The sequence below is a fragment of the Rhipicephalus microplus genome, unplaced genomic scaffold (genome assembly GCF_043290135.1).
Source record: "Rhipicephalus microplus isolate Deutch F79 unplaced genomic scaffold, USDA_Rmic scaffold_305, whole genome shotgun sequence".
Taxonomy (NCBI): domain Eukaryota; kingdom Metazoa; phylum Arthropoda; class Arachnida; order Ixodida; family Ixodidae; genus Rhipicephalus; species Rhipicephalus microplus.
This window is the reverse complement of record NW_027464874.1, coordinates 117993-131613: the sequence shown is the minus strand read 5'-3', so window position 1 is coordinate 131613 and position 13621 is coordinate 117993. Positions and strand designations below refer to the sequence as shown.

Below are 13621 nucleotides of genomic sequence, written 5' to 3'. Positions count from 1 at the left end.
CATTCGGATGTATATCGTATGACCATATGAAACCAACCATGATCCGAGGCACATGCATTGACCTAGTATTTGCAAATTTTCCACTCCAACCTATACAGGAACCGCTTCCGCTACATTTCACGGACCGCAAAGCCATCATAGTTAGGGACATCACAAGCCACCCATCGTCTTTAGGAACAGATGAAAGTTGATTTGTATATACACACACAGTGTTTCTAATGGATTTACACGATGATCGACTAGGCGACATAAATACGGAAGATTTACGATTTACCTATGATTCCCTCCCGAGCTTCGCCCACTCGTCATTATTCACCCCGTGTACATGCTTGGATTTTTTTCTTGTATTGTATTGTAGGTCTATTTTCTGTGTTTGTCATAGACGTCGAGTGTGTCGTCCTTGTACAGTTCTCCTCGCACTCCATGCTAAGCAAGCGCTCACGATTATAGTCCTTGATATTTTTATTTCACCAAGCTTCACGTTCAGTGAGAATGAAACACCTTTCAAAACATGGTTCACCCTTCCTCCAGATTTTTTTAACGCCTAAAAATGAGTTTCTATTTTATGAAACGTTTGACCAATGAAGCTTTCGTTAGCAGTTTTTATGTTCAGTTGATGCGACTGGCTCCTGTGTCGTACAGCGCAATTTGATGGTGATTTTTTTAGATTGGTGTAGGATGTAGAAATTATCCTCAATGACTATTGTCTTTCACGGATAGCCCAACGCAGTTTTTGTCTGCCTGTATGTCTGTCTGTCTGTCGGTCTGTCTGTCTGTCTGTCTGTCTGTCTTGGCCCACATGTTCAACTCTTCAGCCATCCGGCGAATCCTTAAGCCCATGCTCAACGACCATCCATCTTGACCTGGTAGCTGCGTTCATACTTGTTAACATTGTCAATCTAAAAGCAAACATAATCCTTGAGGTGCACCATCAGTACGTAAGTATTAGGTTGTGTGCTTAGTATTTATAAAATGCATGGATACATAATTCTAAAGTGCCAGTCATTTTTACGCTGCACTGACGATGCGGTACCATAAAATAAAAAGCGGGTGTTTCCTACGCTTCACTAAAACGACATGTTGCTGCCACCTACAATTAGTTTTTGATTGTTAAAAGCTTACGTTTGCTCACTATATTGATAGTTGGTGCCATGTCTCGTGCAGCATTCGTCAATCTCCTCACGCAGAACGGCCAAAAAAACGTATTCTTTGTCTCTGGACAGAAGACTGTCGTCTTTCTAAGTCATTCGCAGAAAAGCACGCAGGAAACAGGCCAATTAGAGGGGCGAAGATCCTTAAAGCGTGGGTCTGTCCGTCCCTTGTATGGCGCGTGTCATATGGCGCGTGTCATTAGTTGAAGGTAGTAGTTCGGCTATGTACACTAGGCGGACTGTTGTAATAAAATTCGCTCGCTGTTCGCGTGCGCTCGGAGTCATCAGATGGTGGTGTTGGTGAGTGGTTAGAACAGGAAGAAGGCACCTAATTTCTGCAGGCCGGTAGGTAGCACGAACTAAATACGGTAGATTCAAGATTTACCGAGGATTCCCTCCGGAGCTTCGCCCACTCATCATTATTCATCTCGTGGATATGCTGTGATTTCTTTCAACTGCATATGACTCAGAGCAATATATTCGATTTTGCAAAGTAACCTCAGAGTGAAATTAAAGATACCTTTGGAGCACTTATTCCTTGCATGATATGCATACTTTTATTGAATTCGAAGTAATAAACAAATATATTTATTCATAATTGGCGGTTATTTGGCGTTAGACTCTATCCTGATGTGCGAATATATTTGTAAAATCCTTGTATATCCCCTGAAAAATGAAGACATTGTCAGTAAGAAAAGAAAATATTGCAGTAGCTATAGTCTTCATACCTGTAGAACTAATGGTTTACCAACGTTATTTCGTACGTGTTGCTGAATTACATCTTAGTTTTCTCTAAACTTTGGCATTGTGTGCGCTCAGCTTAGACATTAGCGTCCTGCCCCGCCGCGGTGGTCTAGTGGCTAAGGTACTCGGCTGCTGACCTGCAGGGCGCGGGTTCGAATCCCGGCTGCGGCGGCTGCATTTCCGATGGAGGCGGAAATGTTGTAGGCCCGTGTGCTCAGATTTGGGTACACGTTAAAGAACCCCAGGTGTCTAAATTTCCGGAGCCCTCCACTACGGCGTCTCTCATAATCATATAGTGGTTTTGGGACGTTAAACCCCACATATCAATCAATCGATACATTAGCTTCATTGTTTTATAAAAAAATATACTTGTGATCGTGAATTCATTGCTACATATGTAATGCAAAAACATGTAACATGGGACTTTCAATCATACTTTCAATAACGTAATACGTTGTGCATGTAATGGTGCCTTTGGCATGCTTCACAGCAATCGCAGTTTAAACGCAAAAGCTAAGACATGACTACGATTGCAGTGAATGAAAGTGATGCAACACTCAAGCAAATTTCATTTTTCGCAAGGTGTTATCAGCCTGCTCAGCCCTTTTATGAGAGCAAGCGCCCCACCGCACCTGGCTTGTCAAAGTACGCAGATTCTGTCGGGCCCCGTAAACGCTGATGTGCTTTTCGAACGATATAGGTAACCGGTGCGTTTTAAATGCAAATCAGTTCTTTGCAGACAAATGAAATTTGGGTGATCTATCTATCTATCTATCTATCTATCTATCTATCTATCTATCTATCTATCTATCTATCTATCTATCTATCTATCTATCTGTCTGTCCATCTGTCTATCTATCTATCTGTCTGTCCATCAGTCTTTCCGCCTGCCTGCCTGCCTGCCTGCCTGTCGATCTGTCTGTCTGTCTGTCTGTCTGTCTGTCTGTCTGTCTGTCTGTCTGTCTGTCTGTCTGTCTGTCTGTCTGTCTGTCTGTCTGTCTGTCATGTGAACCCTCTCGTAGTCTGCCTAAATTGACAGTGCCCACTAGACTACGCATGAGGGAACATAAGTGTGTGCCGAAAGAGATTACCAGGTCATTAGACAAATAAAATGGGACAGATCCCATTTATTATGAAAATATATGTTATGCAAAGCGTGTGACTGTGGCGCAACTGCGGTGACTGTGGTGTAAACGTTTATCGAGCGAAACGTTACAAAACGACGCTCAAGATATGTACAAATGCAGTATGCACAGAGAGATGTAGGACATCTGCTTATGTCTACACAATAGCGTTAAAGAGGTCGTTTCGCTGATATTTCTGGCTTTGGCGTCAGTGTCGAGCCAGCGTTGTTGGTTGAGACCGCAATTTTATCATCTTGTGCGCAACCGAGAAATGAAGCAATATGTAATGTAAATCATTTAAATATTCTTTGTCCAAGTGAAGATCGCACTCCGCTGGTTTGCATGGCAAGCAGGTGTTCCATCACAAAGCCCTGCGTTCGTTTGGAATTACAGTGAAAATAACCTACTCTGCTAGGAAATGCAGTGAGGATAAGATTCCTGCTTTACTAACACACGCGCCCTGCATACAGGATTCACATTACAACATGTAGTATTGCTGTAACATTGCGTGGTACAAGTGTACACTGCCATCGGGCGTCACTACGCGTGATTATCATAACAGCTTCATATTTTAAAGCCAGCCACACGTTACGAAAGGTAGACACGTTCTCGCATGTACCCTTAAGTCCACCTAATCGGAACATAACAAGTACTGAAAGATTTTTTGTGCTTGACTCCCACAACGCATGAGATATGACATTAAATACTTCTCTTCTTTATTATCAAAGCCTTTGCCCGCCATAAAAAACGTACGATGCCTTGAGTAATTACGCTTACGCTAGTACTTAACTTGGAGCCTCAGGCGATGCTACTACCAACAGCGAAATTGCACCTCAAGTTTTTATGAAGTTATTTCCGCAATAAAAATTGGCATTCACAAAACAAAAATGAGCGTACTTAATTAAATAACGCTGTTGATTAAAAGCTGATTTTCCTTACCACAGCTGCATAAGCACTCTGTTATAGCATCTTTGCAGATAGGCATCTCAGATTTCGAGCAATGCATCTTCGAAGCTCTCAGACAATTTTCTTTATGTGGTACTAGAATTGAAGAAAAGTAATTAGCCCACGTGGTAAAACTGATACTTCGGCATTACGGTGCCCTCTTTTTGCTATTTATTCTGCAGTACTGTATAAATCTGCTAATTTGTGCAAACGGAAGTGTTCAGACATGGGTGGAGGTATGTTTTATGAGTTCTCTTTAGACTATTTCTGGCACGGTAACTTGTAAACTTGCTTAAGGCCTAGCGCGCAGTCGATTCGCAATAGAATAATGAGGATAACTTATGGGACATTTTATTTCTAATTTGTTTTCGTTAAGTGCTGAGGTAACCAATAATAAACACCATGCTAAATTTGCTATCCCGGATTTTTAAAGTTAGGTCGTGGAGAGATACGTTTCTAATATGTAACATAAATATAAGTATTTGCCCTTTCGGCGCTGCTTGATGTCATTTATTTAACAAACTCAAAAAACCTGATTGAACCAAGCGTGCTAAATGGTGCAGTTTTATGTAGTTCAAAGAATTTGAAATCTTCAGAGATTCCTATGTAGGGATACATCGAATGCTTGCAATAATTATCACAATTCCCCAGGAAATTGCTAGTAATTAATCGAGGAAAAGAGCGTAGACACTTGAAGTGTTTATGAAAAAAAACTGATGATATTCATATTACTTTAAGAATAATTATTGTATTTGGCTTAATACATGCAAAACTCATTCGTGCTAAAGGAAATCTAGCTATTGTCTCAGAAAGCATTGCATGATAGAGTCGTTAGACAACTTAAAAGTTTGAGGGGTCTTGACTGTAATATATATCAGTTTTACTGTGAAGAGTACTTACACAGATCATATTTTTAGAGGGTGTAAGGAGATGGCAACCGCGAAAGGTGGCCTTGAATCACAATACATCATGTGTGAACAAAGCCCACGGGACGATAGAGAAAATTATCTGTAAGCAATGCTGACAAACTAATAAAGCTTGTGCTGGCTAGTGTTTTTTTAAATGACCTCAATCAGGAGTATATTCAGAATATACTGTTGAAAAAGTGTTTGATTAAAAGAATACAGTGTAAGTTGGTTCAACGCACTGAAGTTTTCATCTGTAAAATGTAGCACATGATATGTGTCGGACAAGTTCTCTAAAAGTTTGCGTCATCAATAAGGAGGCCATTCTACCAAAGTGTATGATGCAAGTTGATCGCCTCTGTTTTTTTTAGAACACAGTCGTCACAAATACTGGCTCTCTGCAATAAACGAAAAGCGTCGCATATATCAGAGTAGCACGCATATTCTATTACGTAGAAAAGCTGTTGCAGGAAATGATTATATGGGAGGGTCAGCGAAGATTGGTGGGGTTGGTTGGTTGCTCCTCAGTATCCTGGAAAAAACCCAACATGTTGAATCGGGTGGGTTAGGGAAGCGTAGGAAATAAAGTTCTAAACAGTATTATGAAAGAGAATCATAGACGAATGAACAAAAATTATAAGTTTCATCGCGGAAGGGAACAATCGAATCAAATGGGAAAACACTGAATTTGTACGAAGTAACGCGTCGAGGTAACTGCATTAGTATCCAAGAGTTGTAGATTGGTCTAATTGGTTGTTCATAACTAGACCTAAAGTGTGAATTGAGGAATAGGGTTAAAGGAACATGTAAGGACGGGCGCTAAACTTCAACTCAGCCTATTTCGCGTATTCAACAACACAATTTCGTTAGGAAGCACCTGTTGGTGTTGCTTATCATTTCGGCGCAAAAATGAACGATGAGAATACATTACGTACAAAGGTATGAACCGTATGCTCATCCCTGTTAAGATAAGCCTGACGCGATCACTCGTGGTTTCTCATAGTAGAAAGTTTCCACAGAAGTCATGCAGCCTCTACTCTCTCCTTTCCATAAACCTTTCAGGCGATGTAGGAGTTCTTCACGTTTTCTCACCGCATGAGCTGCACTCGTTGGCTGCCCCAAGATTCTTCCCCTTTATCATAAAACATACGACGCGTCTGTTGATAATATAGCTCTTGAAATTTAACCAGAACCACATGACGATAGCTATGATGAAACTTAGCTTCCCGTGCCCGTTCAAATCATAAAACTGGTGTAAAAAAATTGGCAGATCCCACGTACAGCGGAAATCGATGATATGCGAAGCAAGAATAAGAAATGCTGATATGTCACTTTAAAATCAGCACAACATTACGAGGTGGAGGTAAATGAAGCCCCATATGACTTCCATGTCATGATTATCATGTTTAGATGTGTGGTTTATTTTCGTCATCTATTCACGTCACGCGATAGCAAATTTAGAATATGTGGAGAAGGCGAAATAGCCGCGAGCACGCAATTAGCGTGGTATGTTGTCATGTTCTTACATAATACGCGTGTCAGCATTATCATGTTTGCACCAGCCATATATTTTGTCATTCATTCACGTCACGTAACACCAAATTTGGTATATGTGGAGCTAGCAAAATGGCCACGAGTGCATCATGATGAGCCAGAAATACTCCAATGTAGCGTTAAGGCACGCGCACGCTGGGCACAGCGACGCTACGTTAGCAAAACGAGAGCCCTATATAGTCTGACGCCAAGCGCGACCAGCGTTCATCGTTGCGGCCCGTTGGCAATCGGCGCGAAATTCATGCCGATGCGTTACCCCGACAACACTGCGTCTCCCTTTTTACGTGACAGAGGGACGCCGCACGCGCTGAAACACGCATGCGTCAAAGCAACGCAGCGCGGCGCGCGCCTGCTGGTATATGACAGGACCGGTGCCTGGCGTGGCAACGCCAGCGTGACGCGACAAAATGAACGCCGGCGAGCACGCGTACCACGTCACGTCGAAATATATTAGGGCCTTGACTGTGGCATGTAGACATGGTCTCACATGACACGCATCTCATGATTATCATGCTTGCACCACTCACATACGTTCGTCATTCATTGACGTCACGTAATACCAAATTTGGCATATGTGAAGCTAGCGAAACAGCCGCGAGCGCATCATGAGTGTGACATGTAGCCACGTTGTAACATGACAGGCATGTCTTGATCATGTTTGGATGCGTCTCTCATAACCATAAGGTGGTTTTGGGACGTTAAACCCGACATAATATTAATCATGTTTGGATGTGTCATTTTCCTATGTCGCCCGTTCGCGTCGCTTAATACCGAGTTTGGCACATGTGAAGCTACCGAAACGGCCGCGAGTGTGTCATGAGCGTGGCATGTAGTCATGTTGTTACAAGACACACATCTAATGATTAACATGTTTGCACCAGCCGCATACCTTTGTCAACCATTCACGTAACGCAATACCAAATTTGGTATATGTGACGCTAGCGAGATGGCCGCGAGCACGTTATCAGCGTGTCATGTAGTCATCCATGTAATTACATGTCACACATGTTATGATTTTCATTCTAGGGTCTCTCACTTGTGTTCGCCATGCAATCATGTCATACCATACCAGTTTTGCAACATGCCATGTGAACAAAACCACCACAAGAACTGCTCGACCATGAAACGTGAATCATGGCATTCATGACATGCATGTCGTTGCTTTCATGTCATGACCAGTCAAATATGTTTTTCATACAGTCGTGTTGTGCCATACCAACTTTTTCATCGATACCATCATTGAAACGGTCAGGAGAGCTAGAAGTCATAGGCGGCCAGATAGATAGATAGATAGATAGAAAGATAGATAGATAGATAGATACATAGATAGATAGATAGATAGATAGATAGATAGATAGATAGATAGATAGATAGATAGATAGATAGATAGATAGATAGATAGATAGATAGATAGATAGATAGATAGATAGATACGCTCAAAGGGTCCGATGTTCGATAATACATGCTTTGCATTGAAAACTACTCATGCAAACAACCAGCCATGGAAGCGCAGAAGTTTATGTTCGTTGCTGGTGAGCTCACGGGGTGTCGTAAATTGTCCGCTTGATTTGTAGTTGGCACGATTAGAGGTGTTTCGTCAAAATGAATTCACTCGACCAGCCTGCGCAATAAAGTTGTTTCATTAAAGGAATTTCGCTTGAATTCTAGATAGACCATGTGGTGAAAATATGCAGCTGCAAATGAAATGCGTGTTCTGTATGTTATTGGAAAGGTAAATGTAAATGGTAGCGAAGCTTGCAAAGAATCCTATGGCAAAAAACGGCAGTCCTTCAGCTGCTCAAGGGCTCTAGCGCCATCTGAAGGAGGAGGGAACACTAGATTCAAAAAAGAAGAATACCTCCATAAGAACCGAGACCTTTCCCGGCAGAAGGTCTTGGCATACATAAGGACACAAGAACCAAAGAACACTCCTCAGGAAGATCCACTCATACTACTGACTGAAAATAGCATTCCTCTACATACCAAAGAAGAAATTTAACAACACATAACTACACATTTTGAAAACATGCAAACCAATCGAGTACATCTATCACTCCAGATCAGCAATAGGAAGAAGGACAAGGCCAGTAAATCTGGAGACGAAAAACTGACGGGCCCAATTTCTCAACTAGAAATAAAAAGACGCATAAATGATCTCAATAATCAGACGGCAACAGGACTAGTTGATATACCCAAAGAATTCCTGAAAGCATTCAAAGCAGAGGCAAAGGAAGCGCTACGCGGCTGCCACAATGATATTCTGGCAAGCAAAAAAATACCGAAAACTTAGAAAGAAAGTCGGGTAAAGAAGATCCACAAGGAAAAAGAAAAAGAAACAAGTGACATTGGGGCTTATCGTCCCATAACAATATTGAGTAACACTCTAAAACTCTTCAATACAGAATTTTCCACAGAATTACTGCAGAAAAACTTTAATCTTATCAGAGTTAGAAAAATTAAATCTAGAAAAATTAAGCTAGAAAAATTAAAATCGAGGAAGACTTCATCAAATTACTGCAAGCACTATATGCAGAGTGTACAGCAGTGTATGAACTGGGAATATTCATATCTAGACACGCGAAACGGAATATTGGACTCAAACAAGGGAGCCCACTGTCGCCAACACTATTCAATATTTACATTAACAGCCTACTAGAACAAATCAATACACAAGGATCGGGGCTACGTCTCTTCAGCATAACAACTGAGCGCCAAAAAATATACACAAAATTTTCATGCTTGGCATTCTCTGATGGCAAAGTATTAATAACCGAATCCCAAGCGGACCTGTAGCACCTTCTCGACATCTGTTCTCGCGTTGCCCACGAAGATTGCCTCAAATTTAACAGTGACAAAACACAATGGATGGGCATAAACAGTGCTAACAAAGACACAACATTCACCATCCAAGGCAACGCCATCAAGAGAACAGCAACATACAGATACTTAGGCATAACAAGATAAGACCAAAAAATTATTTTGACAAACACCAAAAAATGCTACTAAAACAATCCACGGCATTCCTACAACCCCTACAGGGTAGGACGCACACTGCACACTTTGGAAGGCCCTTGCTGTGCCTGCAATAACCTACGCAGGGGACACACTGGTATACTCTACTCAAACTGTGCGATGTTTGGGCCATCACCAAAATGAGCTTGGGCGCTGGCTACTGGGAGGCAGCTTTGCTACAGAAAACGCAGCAGTAACAGGGGAGTTAGCCTGGTCAACTTTCGTAGCACGTGAAGCAATGTCAACAATACAGTATGCGGGCCAGCTAAAGTTCCCACCAGATGCAAATGACAGCCAGCGCATGTACCTGCACCTTCGATATCGGGGAATAAAAACACAGTGGATGAAATGACTGGCTTCCCTGGAAATTAAATTCAGCCGTAACGCGAAACTAGAAGAAGCAAAATCGGAACGAGAATAATGTCAAATGAAAAAAAAAACACTATCATCGAAGTCAGCACAGAGAGGTGGCACACGTGGGCGGCAATGAAACGGAGCATGCAGTTATACCTCAAATACAAGCTGGCTCCAGGCGGTGAGCCAATTTACAGGGGCGACCGAAAAAACGCCCTCCTGTTCCAAGCCGGGACGGGGTCTCTGACAACGTAGCAGTGGCGTTGGGAACTGTTCGACGCAGACCCGTCGTGCCACCTATGCGGAGCCATGGAGGAAACCATGCGACATATCATAGTGGACTGCCCGCGACTCGGAGCAAGGGAGGCCCCCAAGCTAAGTCTGGCGGAATATCTGGGTCTCTCAGAGGATTCCGTCGACATCCGTGTCAAGCACACCGAGAGCGCCAAGCCACGCCTAAAACTCTGGGAAGGACTGTGCTGGCAGGTGGACAACTACTTCGACAGAGTCCAGCGCAGCAACGACGCCACAGAACAACTACACGACGCCGACACAACTGGATAGACTTCGCTTGACTTGGCCGGGGCACGTTTTATGTGGTGGTGAAACTGACAATTTACAACCAGTACAGTGTCTAGAAAAATACTACCTAGTGAGCTGAGCGCGGGCGAGGAGATTGCTCTGTCGCTGATGACTACCGATGGGGCCCGCTTGGTGCGTTGCAGCGCGGGTGGGTGCTGCGGCGCGAGTGGGTGCATCTGCCTTCAATCCGCGCGCTCCGCAAGCGCTGCGAAGCTTTCAGTAGGCCGAGTCGCGCGAGGTCAATTTTCAATCTTTTTCGTATTTTCGGAGAGTTCTTTACAAAACGCTTTATTGTACAATACCTACGGGACTGCTTTCACAGTACTCGTATTTTGCGATATCAAATGAAGATAATGTCGTAACATATACCTCACCGTTGGCTGCCGCCCACAAAACACACACGCAAACACCACACACACACACGCACGCACACACACACACACACGCACACACAAGCACACGTGTGCACTCACAAGCACACGTGTGAACTCACAAGCACACTCACACACACACACAAACACACACACACACACACACACACTTCTTAGGTACAAGATGTGTTGGGTAATTTGCGAACACTGTAGGGACAGCATCGGGCTTCAGGCACGGCTTCTCTCGGGCGATTTCATTCACGACACCGTTCACTGAAATCTGAAAAAATCGTTCGATGCAGTCACTCTCAAAATGTGTTCGCAAACGAGAGCCTTCGGTGTCAGCCTTCTGTTTGCCCTCTTGATCCTGCTTTCCCATTTTGCAAGCCGTGCTGGGACTGTGGGTGTGGTGAACAAAGATACCCTTTCCTCGTTCAACCGATAACCACTTCGACACAGAGGCACAAAACATGTCGTTTCTTTGCATTGCCCCTTAGCCTATAACATATGAGTATGTTGCTGCTTACATCTGGCAAAATCGAACTTCACAATACGACAGATAACAGCTGTCAAACACTTATCTTCCTCGTAGCGAGGCTCCGGCAGCAAATGGATGAGAAAACTTCTTCGCACAATCAGGCACCCACCCGACTCGCAGCGCCGGTCGCGGCAACTGAGCGCAGTCATCACTTGTCGGACCACCCTCCCTCGTACAAAATGCGCGCGCTCAGCACGCTAGGTAGTATTTCTCTCGACACTGTACTACCAGACTCTTTTTTTCTTCCAAACTGTGCAGTTGAAAACGTGTGTGTGTGCTCGCGTGAAGTGCGTGTGGAGTACGAAGTTTTGGCTGGTGGCACTGTGAGCGCCTGCCTAGTGATGTGTGTGTGTGCGTGTGTGTGTGTATGGGTGCGCGTTGGAGCGCATAACATTTGTCCTGTGGCGCTGCATGCACGTGCCCTGTGCCAAAAGGAATTAAGACCACCTACTTACTTACTTACTTACTTACTTACTTACTTACTTACTTCCGGCGGAACAAATATTAACGAGAAGTGACGCAATAGTTTGTTAACAAGTGACCTCAATTTGTGTGCACTAGCACGAAATTTAATCTGGAATTACTTTTCATAGGCCCCTGATCGCTAACGGCTCGCGCTAAGGTGATTGCCGGTGAGTCATCCACGAGTGCGCTTTAAGTCGACGCCTTCTAATATAATGTGGACTCATTACTGACTAGTGATGTTTCATTGTACTACCGTTCATGTCGCCTCAATTTTACAACAAAATTCATTCTTTGAACTTTTATTTGCCGTTTGTCGCATGTTTCACCGATGAATTAAAGCCACCAACAGCGTAGGAGCGTATACAAGTGATATCTCCTGCATTGACTGACAAGTGGGTTTTAATGCCCAAAAATCACCATATGATTATAAGAGACGCCGTAGTGGAAGGCTCCGGAAATTTTGACCACATGGGGTTCTTTAACGTGCACCCAAATCTGAGCACACGGGTCGACAACATTTCTGCCTCCATCGGAAATGCTGCCGCCGCAGCCGGGATGATATCTCCGGCATAGCTTACTTGTTTCACACATACGTAGGTTCTGTACCATACACAATGCTTGTGATTTTCTTATTTAAGAGGAAGAAATGAGGCCTAGTCACGCCAAAATGTTAACACTTTAATTTTATTCAATGGTTGCAATAACTCAAATGTATTACACGCACTAAATGGCAATACAATAAAAACATCGGTGGAAACTCTCTGTGTTACGTCTTCCTTTTTTGCATTATGCTCCGATACATTACCGGTACGTATGCGAATAAACTATGTGAATTGTACCGTGATAGATAACTTGGCAATCTGCTCACCGATAACGCAAATAGTAGACAGTGCATGCTCAAGAAGGAAACTGGGCTGTGGGATTATTGATGGATGAAAGTCCAGCGAGCAGTGCATTGCAAACCATTGTGCTTCTCTCTTATCTAGAAGACCTGGGTCGCCAGGCATACGTTTGTTTCTGCTGCATCCTTCCACAGCACGTCGCTCCTGCAGCAACCGACGAAACCAGCCAGCATTAAATGTAATTCGCATCGTTCCGCTGCCCGTTGGACACTGCACTGAAGACGCTCACCAAGGATGAAACGCACCTAACAATTTCGCGTACAACAGAGTACGAAAGCAGGCGCAAAACACTAAAACACGGGAGGGGGTGTGTCTTCACAGACGAATGTTGCGAGCGAGCCTTGCCCTGTGTACACATGTAGTGCAAGGGCTGCACTGAGTAATAAGAGCATTTGCAGAGGACGCTAGAAAAAGGATTTTTCGTAATATAAAAACCATCATAAATTGTTTGCTCATTACACCTAAGTTATATTCCTGGGGAAAAGAAATCTCATTTGTAAACTGATTGCTTGGACTCTAAATAAAATTTTGTTCATAACTATTAGTGTTTGTTCGCTCTACACGTAGTCGCACTTCAGTCGCAGCTCCCATAACTCCTCATGCTGATATCGTTGGTAATAGATTTTGAACCACTTTTTGACCGAGCCTTCGCGACAATTTAAATAGCCTTTGCTATTGGCCAATCGAAGATATCAGTTGCTGACGTTCGCTTGCATATGCTGGACAGTCGCAAAATATATTTTCGAGCATTTCTGGCAACCGACAGTGACCACAATTGGGACCTGTGTCATTACAGCCAATCAAGTGGGTGTAACGTCTCGTGTAAGCCACACCGAGGCGATTGCGGTGGATAATGCATGAGATGCTTTGCTTTAACTTGTGAGGCATACGGAACTTCACTTCCGGGTTCCATTTGTGCAGCCGCTTGTATTCGTGTTCTGGTTTCTGCCAGTGCTCTAAGATGGAGTTGCGCA

At 43.5% G+C, this 13621-nt stretch overlaps 1 protein-coding gene across 2 annotated transcripts in view; it reads right to left on the bottom strand.

Moving 5' to 3' along the window:
• Positions 1 to 1682: 1682 nt before the first annotated feature.
• The window catches only part of LOC142793523 (uncharacterized), a 53309-nt gene continuing 41370 nt past the window's right edge, over positions 1683 to 13621 (bottom strand). Inside the window, exons 7-8 of one of the 2 annotated variants that reach the window (XM_075885783.1) lie at positions 3959 to 4060; positions 1752 to 1817 (exon numbers count right to left, since the gene is read on the bottom strand). In XM_075885783.1, the coding sequence (XP_075741898.1) occupies positions 1774 to 1817; positions 3959 to 4060 (146 nt within the window). In that variant the 3' untranslated portion in view covers positions 1752 to 1773. Of the gene's footprint in view, positions 1818 to 3958; positions 4061 to 13621 lie in introns of both variants that reach the window. The other variant, XM_075885784.1, reaches the window with a different exon arrangement.